This window comes from Martes martes (assembly GCF_963455335.1).
Source record: "Martes martes genome assembly, chromosome: 13".
Taxonomy (NCBI): domain Eukaryota; kingdom Metazoa; phylum Chordata; class Mammalia; order Carnivora; family Mustelidae; genus Martes; species Martes martes.
Genome location: NC_137901.1, coordinates 28414467 through 28440203, shown reverse-complemented (window position 1 = coordinate 28440203; position 25737 = coordinate 28414467). Strand labels below are relative to the sequence as shown.

General features: G+C 44.9%; 1 protein-coding gene across 1 annotated transcript in view; it reads left to right on the top strand.

Moving 5' to 3' along the window:
• SETBP1 (SET binding protein 1) overlaps positions 1 to 25737 on the top strand; it is a 339735-nt gene that overhangs the window by 224440 nt on the left and 89558 nt on the right. Inside the window, exon 3 of the mRNA XM_080821519.1 lies at positions 11398 to 14857. Coding sequence (XP_080677645.1) covers positions 11398 to 14857 — 3460 coding nt within the window. The remainder of the gene's footprint in view (positions 1 to 11397; positions 14858 to 25737) is intronic.

Here is a 25737-nt window from a genome sequence, read left to right as displayed (position 1 = left end):
GAGTAGCTGGCTGCTTCTGGTGTTCCTTTGAGAAAAAAGTCCCTAAGTTCTGCGGAGTGGCTGGGTGGCAGGGAAGGAATGTGCATATACATGGGTGTTGGCTATCAGGAGTTCTTAATAATCACTGTTTGATGTACTTTGTCTCTCTCTCTCATGTAATTGAGATGAAATTTACATATACTGAAATGTACAGATCTCAAGTATACATTCAAGGGGTTTTGACAAATGTATACAGCTGTGTAATTTGCACTCCTATCGTGATTTAAAATATGTCCATTATCCCCAGAATCTTCCATCCCGCCCCTTCACAACCCCACCACACCCCACTCCATCTTACAGACAACCACTGTTCTGATTTCTACCGTAATAGACTAGTTTTGCCTGTTCTAGAACTTTACATTAATGGAGTTGTACAATTTGTACTTTTGAGGGGTCTGGCTTCTTTAGCTCAGGGTGTATGTGTGTTTTATGCTCGTTGTGGATTATATCTACACTTTTCTTTTTATTGATGAATTTTGTCTTCTCCTGTTGATCAACACCTGGGCTGTTTGCAGGTGTTTTCTACTCAGAATTAAGTTGTTGTGAAGTTTCTATGAACATCTATTTGTGGATAAATATTTTCATCTCTCTTGGGTAAATTCATAGGAGTGGAATTGCTGCGTCATAGGGTATATTTAGCTTTAAAATATGTGACCAAACCAAGTTCTAAAGCAGTTTGTACCATTTGTACCCTGCCCCCCAGCAATGGAAGAGAGTTTGAGTTGCTCCTTATCTTTGCTAGCACTTACTGTCAAGCTTTTCAATATCAGCCATCCTGCTGAGTACATGGTAGTATCTTCTTATGGTTTTAATTGGCATTTCGATGCTGACAAATGATTTTTGAGGACATTGGCATGTGCTCATTGGCCATTCCTACTTCTTTTGTGGTTCAGAATATTTTGGCCAAGGTGTTTTGCTGTTGGGTGAGGTTCAGTTGGTTGCATGATGATCAAATCTTCCATATTTTATATATATATATATATATTTTTTTTCTGATTTCTTTGGTCACTTTGTATTGTTACTGAGAGACAAGTGTTAAAATCCTTTTAATTATGGAATTGTCTCTTTCTTTAATTCTCTTTTTGTCTTTAAGTATTTGAAGTTTTGAGTTGCAGACAAATTTAGTAGTATTGTCTCTTCTTGATGAATTGACTTCTTTTTCATCGTTTCACAGTGCCCCTAATTATCTCAAGTAATACCTTTTGTTCTGACCATTTCACGTTGTATGGAGTGTCTCCAGCATTCTTAAAATAATGTTTGTGTGCTTTATCTCATTTCCATTCTTTTACTTTTAAGCTGTCTGTGTTCTTATATTTAAAAATTATCTCTTGTAAACAGTCTATAGTGGGGTCTTACATTTTCGTTCAGTCTGACAACCTATCCCATGTTGTTGTTGTTGTTGTTGTTGTTTTGGAGTGTTTAATATATTTTGAGTTAATGTAATTACCAGTAGTATTGAGTTTGTTTACCTGTTACTCTGTTTTCTTTTTGTCCCATCTCTCTTCATTATTTTTCCTCCTTTTCTGTCCTCTTTTGGACTAATCAAGCTCTCTTTAATATTCCATAAATTTCCTTCTATTGGCATTTTTGATACATGAGTTTCTTTCATTTTTAGTGGTTGCTCCCGAGATTACGGTGTGCACCAAGTATCACAGACTGCTTTGAACTATTATCACATCCCTTCAAATATAAGAACTTTAACAAGCATATATAGTCGACCCTAGAACAACAGAGGGGTTAAGAGCATTGACCCCCACCCCCGTGCAATTGAAAATCTACATATAACTTTTGATTCCCTTCCCAAAACTTAACCACTGATACCTTACTGTTAACTGGAAGTCTTCCTGATAACATCAGCAGTTGATTAACACATATTTTGTGTCTTATTAGGTACTATCTACCGTATAATCACAATAAAACAAGCTAGAGAAAAGAAAATGTGTTAAGAAAATCATAAAGCAGAGAAAATAGATTGACAATAGTGTATTGTATTTATTGAAACAAATTTGCATGTAAGTGGACCCACACAATTCACACTCATGTTGTTCAATGGTCAAGCATACTTCCATTTACTACCCTCTTGTTTTTTGTTTTATTGTTGTACACTTTATTCCTACAAATGTCATAAGCGCCATGATACATTATTATTTCTGTTTAAGCAGCCATTTGTCTTTTAAATTGTTTATGTGCCCACATATTTTCCATTTTCATGTTCTTCATTTGTTGATGTAGATCTGAGTTTCCATCTGGTATTATTTCCCTTTACCCTGAAGAACTTCCTTTTACATTTCTTATAATTTCTGTCTGCCACCAGTTGATTCTGTCGGTTTTTATTTATCTGAAAATATCTTTATTTTGCCTTCATTTTTCAAGGGTATTTTCACTGGATATAGAAATGTAAGTTGATTTTTCCTCTTTATTTTAGCACTTTGGAGATCTTATTATCATTGTCTTCTGGCTTGATTTTTACTGATGAGAAGTCAGACATTATTTTTGTCATTATCCCCCTGTAATTTTGTGCCTTAATTCTCTGGCTCCTTATAAAACTTTTATCTGGTTTTCATCAGTTTGTTTACAGTGTGCCTAGATGTGGTTTTGTGTGTGTTTGTTCTGTTTATTGAGCTTCTTAGCTAAGTTAATCCACATGTACTAGTCTCCTCCTCTACTTCTGGGTTGCTAATTATCTATGTTAGACTTCTTGATACTCTTCCACAGGATACTGAAGCCTTGGTTTTGTTGGTTTGTTTTTTACATTTTTCTCCCTCTTTCAGTTTGGATCATTTCAACTGCCTCCCCATCATGTGCCCTGAACTTCTCTGCTGCGTTGTCCTATAAGCTGTTAAGTTCATCCAGGGAATTTTTCATTTCAGATCTTGTATTTTCCCAATTCAGAATTTTCATTCGGTTACTTTGGTATAGTTGCCATCTCTCTGCTGAGATTCTCCCATATGTTCATCAATTATGTTAATCTTTTCCTTGCAATGCTTGAATATTTTCATAATGGCTGTTTTGGGGGCCTTGGATCTATCTCAGCTCTCCTGGTTGTGGGTCATGTTAGCCTATTTCTTTGCTTGTCTAATGCATTTTTTATTGTGTCTTTAATATTGTAGATACTATATTGCAGAGATTCTGGATTTTGTTGTTTTCCTTTGAAGAGTTTGACTTCTGTTCTGATAAGTAGTTAATTTATTGACAAGCTAGCTTTATCCTATTGAGGATTCTTTTTAAACTTTGCTAGGAAGGAACTAACATAATTTCTATTCTGGGGCTAGAATAATCCTACTCTTAAGGAGTACCATTTCTGGGGCACCTGGGTGACTCAGTGGGTTAAGCTCTGCCTTTGGCTCAGGTCATGATCTCAGGGTCCTGGAATTGAGCCCTGTATCGGGCTCTCTGCTCAGCAGGGAGCCTGCTTCCCCACCTCTCTCTCTGCCTGCCTCTCTGCCTACTTGTGATCTCTGTCTGTCAAATAAATAAATAAAATCTTTAAAAAAAAAAAAAAAAGAGTGCCATTTCTAGGATATCAACTGAGTTCTGGAATATTCATTAAAGTTGCCCCACTCTGGGGCGCCTGGGTGGCTCAGTGGGTTAAAAGCCTCTGCCTTCAGCTCAGGTCATGATCCCGGGATCCTGGGATCGAGTCCCGCATCGGGCTCTCTGCTTAGCAGGGAGCCTGCTTCCTCCTCTCTCTCTCTCTGCCTGCCTCTCTGCCTACTTGTGATCTCTGTCTGTCAAATTAAAAAAAAAAAAAAAAAAGTTGCCCCACTCTGGCTACGTAGAAATCTGGCACTGCCCAGTACTAGTGATGTCAAGACTCTGTTCATCTTGTAGCCCCCTAGTCGCTGAACTCTGCTGGGCTTCATGGGGCCTTGCCCTCAAGTGTATATTAAAAATTGGCCAAAAACATAAGAAGATCCCTATAAATGTTTCTAGGGTTTCTTTTCTACATAGCTCCCTCTTCTTACCTGTCTCTCAAATCCCAGTTCCTTCAGCCCCAAATTCTGATCTCTGTTTCTTCCATGTAGTGAGATCACAGGTCTCTGGTTTCCACTTTTCTGTGCCCATCAAAGTGCTCCCAGGCAAAGAAAACTAGGGTTACAGGGACCTCATGAGTTTCCTTCTCTCTAGAGTCACAGCACATATTATCTATTTCCCAATGCCTGAAAACAGTTGCTTTATATAGTATGCTCAGTTTTATATTTGTTTCCATGAAAAAGGTAAGTCTAATACCTATTATAACATTGTGGCTGGAATGAAGTCAATGATCATTTTAAATTATGCAGAATTACCATGTATTCAAGGAAGCATATGTTAGGGGCCTCTGTCTTTGCACCAGCTGTTATCACCCCCAGGAAAAGGAGTGTGCTAGTATCACTTAAAACAGCCCCCAAATAGTAAATCAGGAATGGTTCCTTTGGGAACTAAATCAAGGTGACTTCCCAGGGCAGTTCATGTGACAGGAAATGACGACACATTCAATTTATATATGTAACTGGAAATTTTATGTCTGTTTAGGAGCTGGGTAGTGCTTCTGTTCGGGCTGCTATAACAAAATACCATGAGTGGGTGGTTTATAAACAGAAATTAAATTATCATAGTTCTGGTGGCTAGAAAGTCCAAGATCAAGGTTGGCAGATGCAGCATCTGGTGAGAGCCTGCTTCCTGGTTTATAGATGGCCTTCTACTCTCTGTGTGCTCACATAGTGAAGGACAAAAGAGCTTTGTGGGGTATCTTTTAATGTAAGAGCATTAACCCCATTCATGAAAGCTCTACCCTCATTACCTAATTACATCGTGTTCCCAGAGGCCCCACTTCCTAATACCATCACTTTGGGGTTTAGGGTTTCTGACATATGAATTTTGGAGGGACTTAAACATTTAGTCCATAACTCCCACAGAATCAAAGGATCATTGGGCCCTAGTTCAAATAAGGTACTTAGTGGCATTCTTCTATACCTACCATTAGCAAATATAGGAATGAACTGGACTGAGGAGAGATCTTCTGGGGTCAAGTTCAATGGAAGCTAACATAGGCATTTTCTGTTCATGAGCCTAAAGAGTCATCTTCAAAGTCTCTTAAGTGAAAGAACCATCTCTCCCCACCCCCACCCTCTTAAATGAAGTCCTTTGCAAGGCTGCTCTGTTTATTTGGGTGTTAAAAGAATGATGTGATGCATCTCTCCTGCCCCATCCACTGGCTATAGTTCAGAAAAGTCCCACAAAATCTTAGGACTCTGTGGAGTCCTAGTCCATTTGAAAACCACTGAACTGGAACATCTGATAATATCAGAACCTCTCTAGTCCCTAACCCAGACCCCCTGTCTTTGATATAATCCAGTGGTTCTCAACTTTGTCTGCTCATTGGGATGGCCAAGAGCTTTGAAAAAAAGTACTACCGTTCAGACCTAATTTCTAAAATCCTGATTTAATTGGTCTGGGTCAGATCCCAGGCATGGTGTTCTCTTTATAAAGCTTCCTGGATAAGTCTAACGTACAGCCAGGATTGGGGACATTTCATCATATAATTTCTGGTACATTCCCCTTGTCTCCCACACTCAGTTCTTGCTCAGGCTTGAGCACTTGCTTCAAGCCTCAGAGATAAATGCCAGGATACCCTAGGGCTCTGGGGATTGGCCTGCATGAGTTGGGGATATAGAAATCCCTGAGTGGTAGTCATGAACACCTGCATTCCAAATTCTTTCTAGAAAGACAATACTCTCATCTACCCATATGGTTGACTTTTCTGCCCACCTCACCTTGCAGTGGACTTGGAATGCCTAAAGAGGGTACCGTGTTAGAGTTTCTTACTGTGTAAATTACAAAGAGTTCAGAGAGCAAAACAAGAAAGCTCAATGGTGCCAGATTGCATATCCTAACAGGCCTGTGGTGGTTTGTTCTGCATATTTACCACCAAAAAGTGCTGCAAATGTCATAGCAACCACAGAAGAGCCCCACCCCAGAGGAATTACGGTATTCAAACATTAGATCAGTGCTCTTAAAACTTCATTATGCATTGGAATTATCTGAAGAGCATGTTTAAAGTGCACATTCTTTGATCCCACCCTAGAAGACCGCAATGAATAGATCTGCAATGGGGCCCAAAATCTGTATGAATAACCAGTACCTTAGGTGGTTCTGATACAGTGACCCAGGATCGCATCTTGAGAAGCACCGGTTGCCAAATTAAGAGCAAAAGCTCCCCCTCGTTTCTTCATACCCAGGCATATTTTCCTACTCTTGTAAAGCAAAATATCTCACAAACAGTAAATTTAAATTATCAGTGTCAGCAGAAAGTAGCACAAACACAGCTAACCCAAAAGAGTAGTTTATCTCCCACAAAGTCATGCTTGATTTTTGATGAGTTATATGATTTTTCTCAGACCCAAATAGCCCTCTTCTCTCATTGCAACAACCCTTACTTTAGATAAGCCATAGATAAGGCTGGGTGACTCATTTTCTTCCCATTTTTATGGATTTTTCAAGTTTTTATGCAGCGATCTAATGCTTTTTTTTTTTTCAAAAGTAGACAAAAATCAAGTGCTTTTTCAAAAGAAATCTAACTTGTACAAAATTTAAATGTATATGATTTATGATACATTGGTTATAGGGAAGGGGATAGTTATCTACTTTACAAAATAATTCTTCACATTCCAGAAGAACTTGCTTCCATAAACACATCCTTTAGGAAGGAAATATGTCTAGTTTTCAAAATGGTGGTTCACTGATGAACATTTGGCATCTAGGCTCAATGGGCATGGAAAGTATTGTTCTTGTAAAAGTAAGCCACACCTTCAAAATGACTGTGTGGGGGCAACTGAGTGATTCCCATCGGTTAAGCATCTGCCTTCAGTTCAGATCATGATCGCAGGGTCCTTGGGATCAAGCCCCGCCTCAGGCTCCCCACTCAGCAGGGAGTCTGCTTCTCCCTCTCCCTCTACCCCTCCCCCCTGCTCCCGTGCGGGAGCGTGTTCGAACATGCATACACTCTCTCTCTCTCTTTCATTCCCTCTACCTCAAATAAATTAAAAAAAAAATCTTTTAAAAGAAATGACTGTGTGTTTCACAACAGTTCTGGGGGTGTGGGAACAGCCAAGAGATAACACTGGGCTTAGTTGATACTAGAAGTTTTCCACAAAAATAATTGGCCCAAGGTAGAATGTCATCAGGCCCTCCCTTATTTGGTAACCATCTTAAGCAGCGCCCTTGCTGTGGACAGAGGGTAGTATGGAGGCCTTTAAAGATTCAGGTCTTACTCTCAGAAAAATGCAGAATCTAAGAGGAAAATGGAAAGAGGAATTAAGTGGGCCAATAAAGCCCCCAGTCCATGACCCCCATGGGAGCCCTATCCCAGAGCACTGGCAGGGTCGGTGGGGGGAGCCTCTATGCCCCCCTTCCCCTTCCGTGCCAGCATTGAGCTAGGGGCCTGTTTTGCCGCGTCCATCCCCGTCTCAGTAGAGTAAGTACTCCATTCTCAGTGAAGGACATATTGGAACTGACAGCTTCACCGTTGTGTATATAATATGTCATGGCTGACAGATGAAGAAATGGGATTTCCGTGAAATGCAACAGGATATAGCCATCAGCCGAGGCTGGAGAAAAGCCATGTTCTCCTGGACCCCTTAGAGAGTACTCCTTCTTAGTCCCCCTTGCCCCTTCTCTGCAGCCCATCTCAGTGCAGGGTTTAAAGCACCATTTCCCCCCATTAATCCTGATCCTTTGTTGTGCTTCCCTTTTGTCCTCCCTGCCCTTTGATTGTGGAACTCTCCCAGCAGGGCAAATTGCAGCTGAAATGGTAGAAACAATGAGATCAGGCAGTGTCCCGATGGAGGCACTGGGAACCAGGCACACTTAACTGCATTACTTGCAGCCGGCCTGCCCTGGGTATAAGTGAGCAGGCCCCACCTTTCAACTATCTCAGGGAAATCCACCCCCTGACGGTCACATGGCCTTCCCCAAAGGCAGAGTTAATGGGGAAGTGAAATAATTAACAGGAGATGAGGGAGAACTAACAGTAAAAACTGCCCGGAAGAGGAGTTACCTTGCAAGTGCCTTTAGTCCTTCGGTACAGGGGAGGGATTTTTTTGTTCGCTACCTAATGCATTTGAGTGCTCCAATTTCCTTATGAACCATTATCAAACAAATGATTGGCAGTTTTTTCTCCTCTGTGGGCAGCCACATATTTTGTCATGGTAATAGGCATCTCAAACATGATTTTGTTTATTCACTCAACAAACATTTATTGGGAACTTTCTGCATGGTTTGCTTTGTTGTGGGCACAGGGGATAAGAAGATAAAGGAGTCTCTGACCTCAAAGTTCTTACAGTCTAGGAGAGGGAGGCAGAAGAATGCACAAATAAATGGCATATGACATTAGGAGGATTGAGATAGTTATCTTTGGGAGAGACAATGGTGCATGCAGAAGGAATGACATAAGAAAACAGGCTAGAGGAGGTAACTCTGTTTGCAGACAGTATGTTGTAATATACAGGTCATTAATCTCACGGTTGACAAAGTGAAATACTCATCGCAAAATGTGTGTTCCTTAATTCATTCAGTAAACGTTTGTTGAGTGCCTGTTATTTGCCAGGTGCTGTGCTAGGTACTTCTGTGATGGTGTATACAGGCCAGAAAGGGAAACCGGTATTAATTCAACTAATGAACAAATCAAATATAAAATTAAAACTAAGATAAAAGTCCCACAAAGATGACCTATAGGGTTTCATGAAAACTTCTATTAGGAGTATGTCGGTAAGGCAGGGCCTTCCCTACGATTGAGCTGGGAATTGAATATAAAGTGTTAATTAAGGATTCTGCTAGGCACCAAGAAGAAGATGGAGCAATAGGAAAAAAAGAAAAACCGGTGATAATCAGGGACCAAGAATTCTAGGTTCACTAGGAAGCCCTTGTGTGGACTTAGAAAAGATCTAGATCTAGAGAAGGGGGGAAGGGAGAGAGAGGGGAGGGAGGAGAGGAGACAGGGTGGCTACACATCCTTCTTTGCTGGGGTCCAAAAGAGTAAGTCAGATTTTTTTGTCCCATGGCAATGTTCAGTAAGTGCCACCACTAACTCTCAAAAATATTCTAGTATGAGTTAACCAATTATACTGTTGCCCTAAAGAGTAGGATATTTTGTTTCCAAGCCTTTTGTAGACTTGTCATCCTGTGAGTGTATGCCTAGTGCCAACTAAAATCTAAAGCACAAATGATGAATCGGCACAGTCCTAATTCATAAAAGATAAGTGGCATTCAATATTTTATGCCATGAATAAGATTTCTGGGTTTGTTTTTTGTTTTTTGGGGTTGGTGGGTTTTTTTTGTTTTTTTTTTTTTTCTTTTCTGAAAAGGGGACAGCAGCCTATGTACCCAGCAGTAATTCCTAGCAGACAAATCACGTGGCAGAATTAGTTCTCTAGATGGTGGTGATGGTGGTGTCCACCAACCATTGCAAGAGGAGGGAAAAAGGAAATACATTTTTTTGTCTAAATTTTCTCCTGGGCTTAGCTTGGGGGAGATTCTCTCAAGATACTTAACAAACAGAGTCCAATACTAGAAGTATAAACAATATTTCTCAAAATCAGGGAGGCAGAAAATAAAACTAGGGTTTCCAAACACTAGTGTGAAGGAAACCCTACTTACTTTACTGTGTTGAATTTTACCCATCATTCTTTCTAGAATCTATGTTTTGATTCTTAACAGGGACTATGAAAAATACTTTCTAATGAAGTATAAATGCTAGAGCATCACTAGCAAGTAGATTGGTATAGATGATAGATACATGGATAGATATGTAGATAAAGACAGACACATGGTACAGGTGAAAACTTCCCAAATCCACTAAGCCAAGCATCGTTTACTTCTCAGTGGAGATATTATCCAAAGCTGTCTTCAGTTTACTAGTATTTTCCCTTCTTTAACAAATCTTTGGATAATGCATCTGTATGTTTACTACTTACGGGCATAAAACAGGACTTATAGTAAACTTTGAGGAATGTTTCTTTGTACTGGTAGCATGGCTTAAAATCTATCTGAAATAATGTTAGCATATTTACATTAAAAAATGTTAATGTCTCGGGGCATCTGGGTGGCTCAGTTAATTACTCAGGGTTGTGGGATTTGAGCCCTGCATCTGGTCCACACTCAAGACAAAGTCAGCTTGAGTTTCTCTCTCCATGTCCCTCTGCTCCCCCCACTCATGCTCGCTCTGTCTCTCTCTCTCTCTCTAAAATGAAGATATAAATCTTCTTAAAATAAGTTTTAATGTCTCAAAATGATGTGTTCACCGTCCACCGCCTTTGTGATTTTGTAGACACTGGTTTATGTTGGGCGTCTAGTACAGGTTCTGCTTTTCCCAACTGAACAGTCAGTCCTAAAGAAGGTGCCAGAGTCTGGAGACTTTCCCTTAGAATTCACATAGGGAAAGCACAGCTGACAAAGTTCGAAGGCGTGATCTTGAATGACTGTGCTTTTTTTTTTTTTTTTTTTTTTTTTTTTTTTTTTTTTTTTTTTTTGGGCACGTTCATCCAGGAGACTCAAGGTTCCTTTTGAGACTGCCCAAGAGTTTCCTCAAGATTGGTGTCAGTGCCCAACCTGGGCATCAGGATGCCTCAGAGGGCTACCTCCAAACACTGCACCATTCCTAGAGTCAGAAGGATTGAAGGTCTTTTATGTTTCTTTCCTGTTTCATTTCCTCTTCTCCATGCCCTTGACTACCCTCCTTGACCCCACACATTCTTCAGACCTCCCCCACTCAATCCTTCAGCTCGTGCTGTTTTCCCTTGTTGCAGTGGCTCTCGGGGAGCTGCTTGTTGGAGCACACAGATGATCAACTCCAGGGTAAAGTGCAAACAGAAATGAACTTCCGTAGGAGGAAGCAAGGGAAGGACTTGAGTTGAATGGGAAGCAGAGACAGAAATCAGAGGCAGCTTGAGTTAGGCAAAGGGACCAGGGAGTAGGGAAGTTCAGTCTCTCCTGGGCTCTGCCACCATGGACAGAACTCTGCATTATACAAGTTTCAGCTCTTGCGTGCATCGGGTCCGGCACTGGCCTAAGTGACATGCGGGGCCTGTTCTCTGTCTAAACAGCTCTTACTCCAAGATTTGCATTCGACCAGGATTGGTAAAAGTTCCTGTTGGGGGGCGAAGGGGGAGTGAAGACAGCGACTAAAGCATCCTTATTAATGTTCCGAATGAGTGCCTCCTGTTTTTACTTCTGCAAATGAGAAAACAACCAAAAGCATTCTGGAATTATAGATAGCTGTTTCCAACTTTCAAATAAGTAAGCCTCTTGACGTTGAATTTTAAATGGCTCTGACATGCTCATCTTTGTCTCTCTCTCTCCTTCCCCCTCCCCCGCCCTTAGGCTTACGAGCGGCCGCAGAAACACTCAAGTCTCCACTATGACCCAGGCCTCCCACAGGACGTCACCAGTGACACCTTAAAACCAAAGCACCAGCAAAAAAGCAGCAGCCAGAACCACATGGACTGGTCCACCAACTCTGACAGTGGACCCGCCACTCAGAATTGCTTCATCAGTCCAGAGTCTGGCAGAGAAACTGCAAGCACCAGCAAGATGCCCGCTCTTGAGCCCGTGGCTTCCTTTGCGAAGGCGCAGGGTAAGAAAGGCAGTGCAGGGAGCTCGTGGAGCCAGCTGTCCACCAGCAGCAAAGATCTGCTCTTGGGAGGTGTGGTCCCATCCCCAGGCAGCCACGGCTCGCCAGCCCCGCCCAGCAGCTCTGGCGAGTGCAGCGGGCTGCAGCCCTTGGTAGATCAGGATGGAGGAGTCACAAAGGAGCCCCCAGAACCACCTGCTATAGGCAGCAAGAAAAAGTCCAGTAAAAAAGATGTGATAAGTCAAACCATATCCAACCCAGACCTGGACTGGGTCAAGAATGCCCAGAAGGCATTTGACAATACAGAAGGGAAAAGGGAAGGCTACCCTGCAGACAATGCCCAAGAGGCATCACCAGCCAGGCAGAACTCGAGTTCTGTCAGTAATCCTGAAAATGACTCAAGCCATGTCCGGATTACTATCCCTATCAAGGCACCCTGTCTAGATCCAACCAGCCATAAGAGGAAAAAGAGACAGTCCATCAAAGCGGTGGTGGAAAAGATCAAGCCAGAGAAAGCCCTGGCTTCCGGAATCACCATGAGCAGTGAAGTGGTTAACAGGATACTTGCCAGCACCGAGGGAAATAAGAAAGATCCCCGGGTCCCTAAATTGAGTAAAATGATCGAGAACGAGTCCCCCTCAGCTGGCCTCGAAGCGGGCGGCAGTGCCGAGAAAGTCATGCCTGGAAGCGTGACCAAGCAGCGAAAGCCCCCCATGATCATGACGCCTCCAACGTGCACGGACCACTCTCCCTCCAGAAAGCTGCCAGAAATCCAGCATCCCAAATTTGCTGCGAAACGGAGGTGGACGTGCAGCAAACCAAAGCCCACCAGTATGCTCCGGGAGGCAGTCATGGCCACGTCCGATAAACTGATGGTGGAACCGCCGTCCGCCTACCCCATCACCCCGTCCAGCCCTCTGTACACCAACACAGACAGTCTTACTGTGATCACGCCCGTCAAAAAGAAGCGGGGGCGGCCGAAGAAGCAGCCTTTGCTCACGGTGGAGACGATTCACGAGGGGACTTCCACCAGTCCGGTCAGTCCCATCAGCCGGGAGTTCCCCGGCACGAAGAAGAGAAAGAGACGACGCAGCTTAGCTAAGTTGGCCCAGCTGGTGCCAGGAGAGGACAAGCCCATGAGCGAGATGAAATTTCACAAAAAAGTTGGAAAGCTTGGGGTACTGGATAAGAAGACCATCAAAACCATCAACAAGATGAAGACACTCAAGAGGAAAAATATCTTGAACCAGATCTTATCCTGCTCCAGCAACATTGCTCTGAAGGCCAAAGCTCCCCCGGAGACCAGCCCGGGGGCAGCGGCCATTGAGAGCAAATTGGGCAAACAGATCAACGTCAGCAAGAGGGGAACCATCTACATCGGCAAGAAGCGGGGCCGGAAGCCAAGAGCAGAGCTGCCACCCCCATCCGAGGAACCCAAAACAGCCATCAAGCACCCTAGGCCTGTTTCTAGCCAGCCGGACGTTCCAGCCGTGCCTTCCAACTTTCAGTCACTTGTGGCGTCTTCACCAGCAGCTATGCACCCACTTTCGACGCAGTTGGGTGGGTCCAATGGCAACCTGAGCCCCGCCAGCACTGAAACTAATTTTTCAGAGTTGAAAACTATGCCAAATCTCCAGCCCATCAGTGCTCTTCCAACCAAAACCCAGAAGGGAATCCACAGTGGAGCCTGGAAGCTGTCCCCGCCCAGGCTGATGGCCAACTCGCCTTCCCACCTTTGCGAGATCGGGTCACTCAAGGAAATCACCCTGTCCCCTGTGAGCGAGTCGCACAGCGAGGAGACGATCCCGAGCGACAGTGGCATCGGGACGGACAACAACAGCACGTCTGACCAAGCGGAGAAGAGTTCGGAATCGCGACGGAGGTACTCCTTTGATTTCTGCTCCCTGGACAACCCGGAGACCATTCCGTCCGACACCAGCACGAAGACCCGGCACGGCCACCGGCAGAAGCATCTCATGGTGGACAACTTTCTGGCCCACGAGAGCCTCAAGAAGCCAAAGCACAAGAGGAAACGGAAAAGCCTGCAGAACCGTGACGACCTGCAGTTTCTGGCGGACCTGGAGGAGCTCGTCACCAAGTTCCAGGTGTTCAGGATCTCCCACCGGACTTACACCTTCTACCACGAGAATCCGTACCCCAGCATTTTCCGGATTAATTTTGATCACTACTACCCGGTGCCATATATCCAGTATGACCCCTTGCTCTATCTTCGCAGGACCTCAGACCTGAAGTCCAAGAAGAAGCGTGGTAGGCCCGCAAAAACCAATGACACCATGACAAAGGTGCCTTTTTTACAAGGGTTCAGCTACCCTATTCCCAGTGGAAGTTACTATGCACCCTATGGAATGCCTTACACATCAATGCCTATGATGAACCTGGGTTATTACAGTCAGTACCCAGCTCCCTTGTACCTCTCGCACACGCTCGGAGCCGCTTCCCCGTTCATGAGGCCGACGGTGCCGCCTCCTCAGTTCCACACGAGCTCCCACGTGAAGATGTCTGGGACAGCGAAGCATAAAGCAAAGCACGGAGTCCACCTGCAGGGGCCCGTCGGCATGGGCCTCGGGGACAGGCAGCCGGCCCTGAACCCTCCCAAGGCGGGCGGCGCCGGGCTGGCCAGCGGGCGGCTCCACAAGAGAAAACACAAACACAAGCATAAGCACAAGGAAGACCGGATCCTGGGGACCCATGACAACCTGAGCGGTCTCTTCGCGGGCAAAGCCACGGGCTTCTCCAGCCACATCCTGAGCGAGCGGCTGGGCGGTGCGGACAAGGAGCTCCCGTTGGTGGGCGAGAAGAATAAGCCTAAAGAGAAGCAGAAGCACCAGCACAGTGAAGCCGGCCACAAAGCTTCCAAGAACAACTTTGAGGTGGACACCCTGTCTACGCTGTCACTTTCCGATGCCCAGCATTGGACCCAGGCCAAGGACAAAGGCGACTTGGGCGGCGAGCCTGCGGACTCGTGCCCAAAAAGGTACTCCGGCGGCGGTGGCGACGGCGGCGGCACCAGACCCGAGAGCCTGGATGTGTTCAGTGACATGAACCCTTCGAATGACAAGTGGGACAGTGACATGAGCGGGAGTAAAAGGAGGAGCTACGAGGGCTTTGGGACATACAGGGAAAAGGACATCCAGGCCTTCAAGATGAATCGCAAGGAGAGAAGCTCCTACGAGTCTTCCCTGTCTCCAGGTAAGCCCACGTTGCTCCACAGGCTTGGGCTGTCTTATCACTTAATCGCTGGCCTTTGCTCCTCCGGAGGCCGCCATCGCGGGCTCATGGCATTCACCGGTTTGCAGAGGGGTAGGAACCAAGTGAAAATGGGCGTTCTGGCACATTTGATACATGTTTTATTCGGCATTTGCAGTCTTTCCTCTCTCAGAGTCATTGTCTGGGAACCGTGGGCCGAGAGACACCCCCAGTAGCTACCTAGACGCCAACCACACCCGCTACATTTATGCTTTTTATTAAAGATGCTGGTCTTAGGTCCTCGTCTGATCTGATGGTGCAGTTTGCTAGTTGGGTAAAACCTCTGAAACTCATTCAAAAATGCCAACAAGATCCCAAGAACGTCAGAGCTGGGTAGGAGTACTATCTCATCCTTCTGGCATGCCACCTCCAGAAGTCTCACATCCCAGGGGAGAAGTCTCCAGCAGAGCCACTGGAACCTACTGACCAGTGAGGCCTCCAGGGTGGCTAATGAGGGAGCCATCGCCCCAGGCTCTATTGTCCTGTCTTTGTCTGTGGGCATTTGCTAAGCTGCCTTGGACAGACCCCCAGAGTGAAGCCCTGGCTCATGATTTCCCTGCAGGAAGGGGAGGGAGCCTGGCCAAAGGGTGCTACATGCCTCCTGTCCCCCATGGGAACCTTACTGCTGTGTCTCTTGGCATGTCTGCTGGGAATGGGATTTTGCCCACTAATCTCTAAATTTGAAGTACTGGTTGCTACTAGAAAGAGCTCATTCCTTGTCAGTTGCTGGCAGGATTTCCTGCTAACTTTCCCACCCACACAGACCTTCGTTGCCACCGAAGCCTGACACTTCTGCCTAAGTATCCCTTGGTCCCTGTCCACACGTCGCATAAGTGATAAGAATCTTAGAGAACAGAACATTTGTTCATGAGGAAAAGAGTAGAAGCTCCTTTCCTAGGAGCTGCAGAAGTTAAAAGGATTTCTCATGCTCCCCCCTACCCCCGGATAATACAAAGCATTCTGGCCACAGCCTGGTTTTAAAAGACGAATCATCGCTGGTTCCCCCGTCTCCTCTCTTGGTGATGTGTACCCCTTGCTCGCCATCTTTCTTCCAGGGGAGTCCATCATTAGTGAGGGCGAGGGCAGTGTATTCATGAGGAATTAGAGTCATTTTTCTAGGCCAGCAGACTTCAGAAGAAATATGATTATGAGTTAGAAAGCACTTAAGGATTGCCCCAAACTGCCGCTAGCTTGTGAGTTGCTATAGTGGTTGATGTTCTCCTTGGCTAACGAAGAGACCAATTAGCAGTGATGTTTCCTGCGGAAGGCGATAAATGTCCCACACTTCAGGTTTGCCCAGAGAGGGTGTTCTCACCCAGGTTTCCCTGTTTCTCGACATCAGACTTTGTTGAAGGGACTTGTTTTCTATGCAAAGCCCAAGTTAAGCCCCCCTGGACAGGAGTGACCAGATTAAACTTTTAGGTGAGAAAAGCTGTTGCTTTCTCGTCCAGTATAGTGACCTTGAAGCTTGGGTCCAAAACCAGCCATGCACAGTGGGTCTTCTTACTTTTTGTACTTTGTTGGCACTATTTAGCAAGAAAAGGAATGGTGGCATGTTATTGCTAAGAACTTAGAAGCAAGGATCCTAACTTACCAGACCTGAGAAGCAAGATCTCAGAAGTTGAAACCTCTCTCCGTTGTTTCTTGTTAGGTTTCTCAGCAGTCTTACCAAGATTTTCTCTGTTGTTGGGCTGGATTTCTGGGTGCTGGTTGACTTCACGAGAGTTCCCAGCTAGAGATCCCTCTCTGAGCCCTGTGCGCTGTCTCGGAAGGTGCCCGCCCTCTAGCCATACAGCTCTCTCGGGGTTGGTGCTCCTATGGTGGCTCTTCCTTTTTTCAAAATTCCCCTTCTTCTCCCATCTTCTTAACAGTTCTTCATCTGGCCATATCAGGAGGAAGGAAATAGGCATCATGACAGTGTCATAAAAGAAAGGTGGATTCAACCTAAGAATTGGGTACGAGGCCCAACGCTGTTATATGGGCCCTTAGCATGGCGTTCTGTTTCTTTGTGGAACTGTCCACCACCTGTAACAGACAGGATTGGGCCAGACCTCTCTGTATAGTATGTTTCAGTTCTTAAAACTGTTTTACATACCTTTCTTCATAACACTTACCCTACAATCTTCGAAGAGAGAGGTATTTTCATTCCTGTTTTACACACCGGGACACGGAGGCTCAAGTGACCTGCTCAGGTTTAGAAAGCCATGGCTTCGGATGGTAACAAGCCCGGGGCTTTGGCCACTGCACTGCAGTTGACCGCGTGCCACCCAGTAGCTGCGCCAAGTCTAGAACACACAGGTCGCTGCTCGTACATCCCACCATAGCCCTTCCTCTCAGATACCCAACCATTCTCCAATTACAAGCCTCTCCCTAAGGCAGCTGCACAGTGATGATGTGATGATTGCAGAGAGAGTAATTAAGGAAAGACGACATCCCTTTATTCAATTCCGAACCAGTGTAAAAAGACCCCTTAGGGCCCAACTTTTTCTAGCCATCCCCCTGGAACCGTCGACATGGACAGGCTTCCATCTGTGTTCTTACTGCCCTGCGCTTCTCCAAGTTATTTTCACCACTGCTTTGTGCCTACCTCTGTGTTACAGGAGTTAATTTTCTCTTCAACTCTTAGTGACTCATAGTCGTTGGTGGCTTCTATGTCTATATGACTTGTGTCTGTTGTCCCTGCACATCTTGTTGGATATCTTAGTGGAGCAGATCAGATTCTCGATTGTTCACCTCCCTTCCAAGCTTTGGCCTCTCCTCGCCTCTATTCTAAATGTTCCCTCTATTTCTGATACACTCCAAAGAGCACCAAATCCCACTCAAAGGTGTGAGGCTGACGGTCTGAGAGACCTTCCAGAGACTTTACCGCAGTCAAGATGTCTCTTCCGTGAATGATACTGAGGGTCCTGCTTAGAAAAAAAAACATCATTTTCTCTCCCTCCGTCTCTTTCCTTCGCCACTCTGGATTCACTCCCTTAGCATCCCAGTGTCCCTTTTCATGGGAGCTAGTCGTCTCCGAAATAGATACAACTTATATAGAGATGTCACCCTTTAGCCCATTGAGGACCAGATTTAGGAGCTAAGTCAGAGGAGGACTTTGAGCATTCCCTGAGATCAGAGCTGATGGAAGTCATTACCGTTATGGAGACAGAAATTAGAGCCCTCATTTAGCGGCACGCTCCATTTCGTCTTTCCTGCTTGGAAAAGCATCCATTCTCCAAGCCCCCTGCCCTGCAGATGGATGCACTGTCTTGTTAGGCCCCTTACAACACACCTAGAGCTTAGAAGTCACAAAGGCTCTTTACCATTTTTCTGCGTTTTACTCCTTTTGCTTTGTTTGTTTGTTTCAGAAGGCAGTGGCTCTTCTGACCTATTTTCTAAATGGATACCGTCTGCTAAATCTCCATTTGTAAAAATGCTTGCCTGGCACCAAATAATGGATAACTAGTGGGAAGGTGCCATCCACAGACTCCCAAAGTTGGAAGAAGCCTGATGGGCGCTCATGTGTGCCTCTCTCTCACTCATAGCCTGACAGGCTGCAGAGTCCCCAAAGAGCAAACCTGTCCAAGTTTGACAACACATAGTCAGAAGGATGCCACATGCTCTCAAAGCCAACTTCTTAGCTGGTGGAAGGGATCTCTAGTGTGAGTGATGTTCTTCCTGTTCAGACCACAGAATAATTTTTGCATACTTTGACCTCATATTTAGACATCTTAACCATTGCTGTCCAGGCTCTCATCAGATGTTGGAGAAACACTGTAAAGAGTCAATTTACCTATGTTACCTCTTAGTCCAATGCTGTTGTGAGTCAAGGTAGCCATCCTGAGTCCCCAGATATCAATTACTTTCCTCATGATGAATGGATGCTGAGAATGAATCCTTAGCTCACCTGTCCGATATCAGAATCCTGCCATGCATGCAGGTGGCTGGAGTCCCTTGAGCCTGGATGACTCTCTACCCCTCCTTGTGGCTTCTGTCTTGCCCTTTGCCAGCTCCTCTTACCGGCACCGTGGGGCATTTGGGGAGGAGGCAGTCTCTGTTGTCACTCATAGGCAGGAAATGGATGTCCAAGCCAAAAATAAGACAAAACCGTCCTTCAAGCAAGCATCCAGATGAGGGAATTAACCACATAGATGAGATGACATGAAAACTATACAAAAGGAAATAAATAAAACCTTTAAAAAAAAAAAACCCAACTATACAAAAGAAAATGTGCGGAGAACATTTTCTACAAATGGAAGAGAAGGAAGAAGACTCAAGGGAGGAGAAAGTTAAGGCCAGGAAAAAAAATAGTGAAAAATAAAAAGCTGATGAAGTGTAGTCTGTTTAATCTTAATCCAAGTTGAATTCTGGGTCATTCTGGGAGGAAATGAGAGATAAATTAGCTAATGGCTGCCGTGTGGTTTAACAGGATGATGAGCACCTGGCCTGGTCTTGTCTCCCACACTAACCAGCTGAAAGACCTCTTCATCTTTCTCACCCTCTGTTTTCCCAGGTGAGACTCTGGTAGGAAAAGCTCTGACCAGACCTGACAGTCTCAGATTCTCAAAGTCTCAAGTTTATACAAGGCCGTGTTTGAACGCAAACACATGCACACATGCACGTGCACCCACAGATTAGACACGTAGGAAGAAAGCGCTCAAGTTATTGGCCAAGTTGGTCGATTAATTAGCTGTGCAATGAGATTTCACAACAGATCCCTCTGGTCCATGTATTAAATTCTGTGACTCACCCCATTCGTCTTTGGCTCCAGCCACTTCATCCAGCCATTGATGTCACCTTTCAGAAAAGATGGCACTCTCCCTACCTGGCCCCCACCGACTGATTAGCTCACTCCTTATGTATGCGGCAGCCACAGTCATCACCTTAGCAAAAAGGGTAGAGCACGCAGGCGACCCCCTGTGTAGGAACAGACAGAGCAGGCTTGCCTTTGTATTTAGACTCCAAAGTAAAAGAATCGTAACAATGTAGCAGAAACATCTCATTTTGCTGATGAGCACACTGAGCCTTAAGAAGGTCGAGTGACTCATGCAATGATACATATCTAATTGGTGAAAGAGCTCAGACCTGAAAGCTAACAGCAGGGAGAAGAGAAGGCAGAAAGAGAGAGAGAGAGAGAAAGAATAAAAGAAGAAAAAAAAAAAAAACTAGAAAGGTGAGTTGTAGGAGAGATGTTAAGCTATATGTTTTCTTTTGCTGTGAGCTGTTGTAAAAGGTAAGCATCTATTGGACAATAATTTGGTTTCCAGGCTGTCTCTGGGGACCCATGTTTGGGACTGGAAACAATCTTTGTGGGCTCTGATGGAAGTCATTTTTTTTTCCTTTCCTGTCTTAACAATTGCACATACTTATTTTATCGGGCCTCCCAAGGTTCCTCCTAAGGTTTTCTCTTGGAAACCGGGAATTAATCAAATTAAATGAAAGAAAAAAAATCTTAGACTCCCAGCATCTCTTTTTCCACATTAAAATCAGAAATCAAGCCATTCTGCCTTTGGAGCAAGAAATCCCCAGGCCATTTATCTTCCCACAGTTGGCAAACGTTCCGCTGTCCTGTTGGAAGTTTTTATTTATACCTTTGTGGCTGTGGGGAATTATGCAGATTCAGGTGTGGGTGCAGAGAACTTACAGTTTCGACAGACTTGGCTTTGATACAGCATGGAGCCTTTCTCAAGAAGGCTAGAGAAATCAATAAAGCATGCTTTCCAAAGACTGGCAGGCCAGTGGGCAGAGGTGAGGATGGTACCTTTGGAAGGACCCCCCAGCAACCCATCTCTTTCACTCTACAAGTTAACAAGGGATGGGACTGAATACTTGCTAGGATTATAGCACAGTCTCGTGCCAATATTTTGCTGCTCAGTGCAGATTGGCTGAAGCCAAGGGCAGGCGGTGATAAAGACAAGGGAAGATGTAAAATGGATTTCTTTGGTCTCACACACACACACACACACACACACACACACACAGCTTGATGCAGTCCTGGGGGAGAAATTCAAGGATTAGTAACTGGATGCTTTTGCCCTCAAGGAGATTATAATCCAGAAGTCTCTCCTATTAATGCAGAGGAGGAAACCAGATGGAACTAATGCTACAAGGCAGATGGTAAGGGCCATCTGAGAGCCTTAGAAGAAGTGCTGGGACTGCCCGGGGCAAGGGGGGAGGGGGGTGTGTGTGTGTGTGAGCCATCTTCATGTTTTCCTTGGGAGTAGAGAGGTGGAATCAGAGATGCTTCTTTTTTTTTTTTTATTTTTTTCAGTGTTCCAAACTTCATTGTTTATACACCAGATGCTTCTTTGAAGTAGCTGCCATTCGAGATGGATCTTGAAGGATGGAGGAGGCTTTTGGAGATTGGAGATGGCAGGGGCGTGGGGGGAGGCACAGCACAGAAAGGAAACCATGTAAACAAAGGTATTTAGGTAGAAGTACCCAAGAACTATTTGAGAAATAGGGCTTATTCTGGACTTACCGAGGTTAGGATCTGCAGCTGGGGATCATGACAGAGAAGGTCAGAAGACAATGTTGTCCTCATGAGTTAGAGGGGTTTTGCCCCATACCACGAGGCTTGTGCTTATGGTATGGGACTTCTGCTTCATCAAGGCAGTGGGAAGTCATTTTTAAAATCATTTTTTTAATTATTTTTTAAATTCATTTTTAAAAATCATTTTAAAATCATTTTTAAAATCATGGGGCGTCTGGGTGGCTCAGTGGGTTGAAGCCTCTGCCTTCGGCTCAGGTCATGATCCCAGGGTCTGGGATCGAGCCCTGCATCGGGCTCTCTGCTCAGCAGGGAGCCTGCTTCCCCCTCTCTCTCTGCCTGCCTCTTTGCCTACTTGTGATCTCTATCTGTCAAAAAAAAAAAAAAATCTTAAAATAGGCAAAATCATGAAATGACCAAATTATACTTTGTCTTTCTTTCCTGACCCCACTCCCCCCGCCCCAGTCTGGGTTGGGTGAACTTTGCACTCTTCATACAGTATTCTAATTAGCCATTCTTGTTTGGGTTGTACCCACCACCCTGCCTTTCCTTCCCCAGCCTAGCACCCACATTATAAGTGCCTAAAGACATCATTACTCAGGTACTCAAGCAAAAAATAATAATGAGTCATTCTTGATTCATCTCTTTCCCTCTCTAGCTAAAGTCAAAGATGATTCCAATATGTTAGCCCCAGATAACTGTAGCCTTTGAACAGAATTACAGAAATCAGGAAGGAGTCTGGTTGGTGTACAAGGAAATGAATTGTGAAGGCAACAGTTGACAGTTCTATACAGAGCAAGAGAGACAATTACAGGGAATAAAGAAAAGAGGGTGGAGGGGAGGGACCCTGTGGCCCACCTTAAAGAGAGAAGTAGAATAAGAGGAGATTGGGAAAGATACAGAGAAGAAATGTTGGAAGTGTCAGAAGAAAACCAGGGAGTCGGGGAAGAGTGAATTAAGAAGAATGGGGGTGGCCACCAGGACCAGAAGCTGCAGAGTTTATGGGCGATGAGAATATGTATGAACAGATCCGTGACCCCAAAGCAACAGAAAAACTAAGTATTACTTATTTAGTGCCCCGTATGGTTAAGGCTTGGTGGGCTGTGTGCCAAATCCAGGTGAGAAGGAGTTAACAACGGGTGATGAGAAAATGGGGCGCCAGGTGCAGAAAGTGAAACTTTGCTGTGGTTCTAGCCATGCTCCAGCCTCCAAGGACTCTTTATGTCTTAGGTCAGCCTTCGGTGGGAGGTGGCACAGCCAATCTTAGTAGGTCGTAAGTCTAATGTCCCCCACTTGTGGGAGCCTGAAATTAATGCCTGAACCTTTTATACTGTGTTGTTCTGCCTTCCTGTGAAGTCCATGCATAGCAAAGATAAAGACTGTAGTACTTGAAAAGAGGTAAGAGGGTCTAGGCCAGCTCCCCCTTCTCTGCCCCACAGACACACAGGCACTTAATTTCTGATCATGGTAATATCTATTTGAAAACTCCTCCCTGTGGTACTGGGGGGTGGGGGGGTGCTTGTTGGCTGTGCTCCCGAGAATGTGTGGAAGAACAGTCCTGCTAACCCCAGGTTCTGATAAATGATCTTTTATTGACCATTTACTATGTGCAAAGTAGTACAGAGTAAAGCCCAACTGTTGCTCTTCCAGAGGTCTTCACTACTTTGTAGAATAAAATATATATGATGCTTCATAAAAAGCCTATATGCTCAAAAATGATGTGAGCTCTTCAGTTACTTAATAAATATTACAGAGCCAGGGATGGTCAGAGAGACCAGAAGAGAAGAAAAAAGCAAGGAAGGGCTCCTCCTTCCCTCAGTTCCTTATACTATACTGAAAAGAGGCTAATTAGGCAAACCTGAAACAACCAGGGAGTACATGCAGACCCAATTTCATCCATGCTAGCGCAGTGGCCAGCAATGGGGGCTATAGGGATCCAGGGTCAGGAAAGATCATCGTGTTCAAAAGGCAAAATCCTGGAGCTAGACCTTGGAGAGTGGGAGCGTGGTGATGAGTGTGGCCTCAGGCAGTACACGAAAGGCTCCTGCCTAAACTGAAGGTAGCAGTTGGGTGGAGAAGGGTTTTTAAGAGGCACAGCTGCCATCAGGGGATGTGGGACTGCGTCGTGGAGGCAGGGGGGTCACACTGACGTGCAAGGGTGCTAGGCATGAAGGACATTGAGCTTGATGCTAGGTGCCGGGCAAAATAATGAAGTCCCAGGAAACATGACTATCCTCAAAGACCTTGCAAAGCTCTCAAGAGACAAGAGATGGTTAGATACACATCTGCAAGGCAGTTAGACTAGTGAAAGTCCATACATTTAATCACTAGAAATAAAAACCCATTCTACAGGAAGAAAGGATCCATAAAGTAACTTTCAGAATAGTGAGCTGCACATTGTAAAAGCAAGTCGGTGTTGGTGTTTGCCCCATTCCGTAAGGATTCAGAACAAGTCAGAGGCATTAGGAGGGCCTCCGTCAGGTAGAGCGAGCGTGTCCCTCAGGCAGCCGCTGCCATGGTTTTTACACTCTTCCTTCCGTGAAGGGCTGGGGAGACTGGGAAGGTGGGCAGTGAGTCCATGCAGAGATGGGGCTCCCCTCGGGACTCCCCTCGTTGATGGAGGATCTGAGGACACAGAGAGATGAAAAGCTTTCCCCGAGGCTGCATGCCCGTCATCCTTACATCTGAACAGGGTGCTCTGCTCTTCAAAGTGCATTTCCTTACTTTTATTTGATCTTCTGAATCCACTGAGGTTTGCAGATAGATGTTGTGCTCCCCCTTGACAGGCAAGGAAATCAAAACCCAGAGGGTGAAAGTCTTTGTCCAAAGTCCCTGAGCCTGTCTAGCACAGAAAAAGTGCTGGGCCCCTGGCTTCCTGATTGTGCTCATCAACTCCCTTTTTCCACCAGATTTTCTATGTCTTTGACAAGGTCAATAATATGACTCAGCTTCTGAGTTATCCTTAAAATACTCTTGCCAGTGGATTAAATGGGGGAGCCCAGAATAAAGCGCTAGCAATTTAGTGTCGGCTAAAATTAGTTTTTTATATAGGAGGAGCTCTTTGGAGCCAGGATCAGCCAAGCCCAGGGAGTGAAGCTGATTCTGTGTTCAGAGCCCGGGCAATAAATTCCCCAGATGGAGCATGGATACCCCTGAAATTCACAAAGGACACACAAAGGAGGAACAAGAATGTTCTCCTTCACTAAATCACGAAACTCTTAACATTTTTTAAAGATTTTATTTATTTATTTGAGAGAGAGCGAGAGAACACAGGAGAGGTCAGAGGGAGAAGCAGACTCCCTGCTGAGCAGGGAGCCCACGTGGGACTCGATCCCAGGACTCCGGGTTCATGACCTGAGCCATAGACAATTGCTTAACCAACTGAGCCAGGCACCCAGCATTTTGTTGTTCTAAAGAAACGTTTTACATAGCTTAAGGGACTTTACACAACTCCTAGTAAACATACAGAAACTCTCATCTTGAGAGGGATATATGCTAAAGATGAAAACAGAGTGGAACAAGTCATTAAGGAAACCATGGGTGCGGGGCTGTATCTCAGAAGTTTGGGAAACTGATAGACAGGAGACCTTATCCCCTTTCTAATGTCCATGAGAACTTGAGATATGGGCTGAAAGAACCGTTGTCCTAAACCAGTTTTTCATGTCTTGTATCCCAAGACCAGGAGGCCAAAAGGGTTCTCTTATAGAATATACCTTTTGTACTTTTAGTTATATTTTGCTTCATTTATTTACTCTGATTACACAATTAAAAAAGCATCAAGTTGCTAAAATGTATAAGACATACTACTGGGCAACGTTATGACTATACATACACAGGGGATACCTTGTCGTCCTCTGGTAGAGATGTCATAGTCCTAGAAGTCTGTGTTAGCATATCTTCTACGAAATAATGATCCCCTTTCGTGCTAGGTACTGTTTTTCTCTTTTGAGGTCCCAACAACAATAAAAATGGCTTCCCCATGCATAGAATAAAGCAAATGAGCATTTGGAAAAGCATTTGTTATTTCTTTCATTAATGAAAAACAGATAGTTCTTAGTGTAGAAAACATGGAAAATTTAGGAAACCGTGTATAAGAAAACATGAAATCACCTATAATCCAATGAAATAACCATTACGCTAATGTAGCTGCAGGGGTCCCAGCTAATGGTCACTGTTTGCCTGGCTTCCTTTCCTTTCTGCCCCCCTCCCCAGGAGAAGCCAGAGAAAGCCAACCCCATGCTCCCTCTGGCATTTTCTCTCCTCTTTCTCCACTCTCCCCACTGCCACTTTGGTCACCTGGTCTTTTCAACTTCCTCTCAAGTACCTTCCCAGAATTGACCAACTTTTCCTT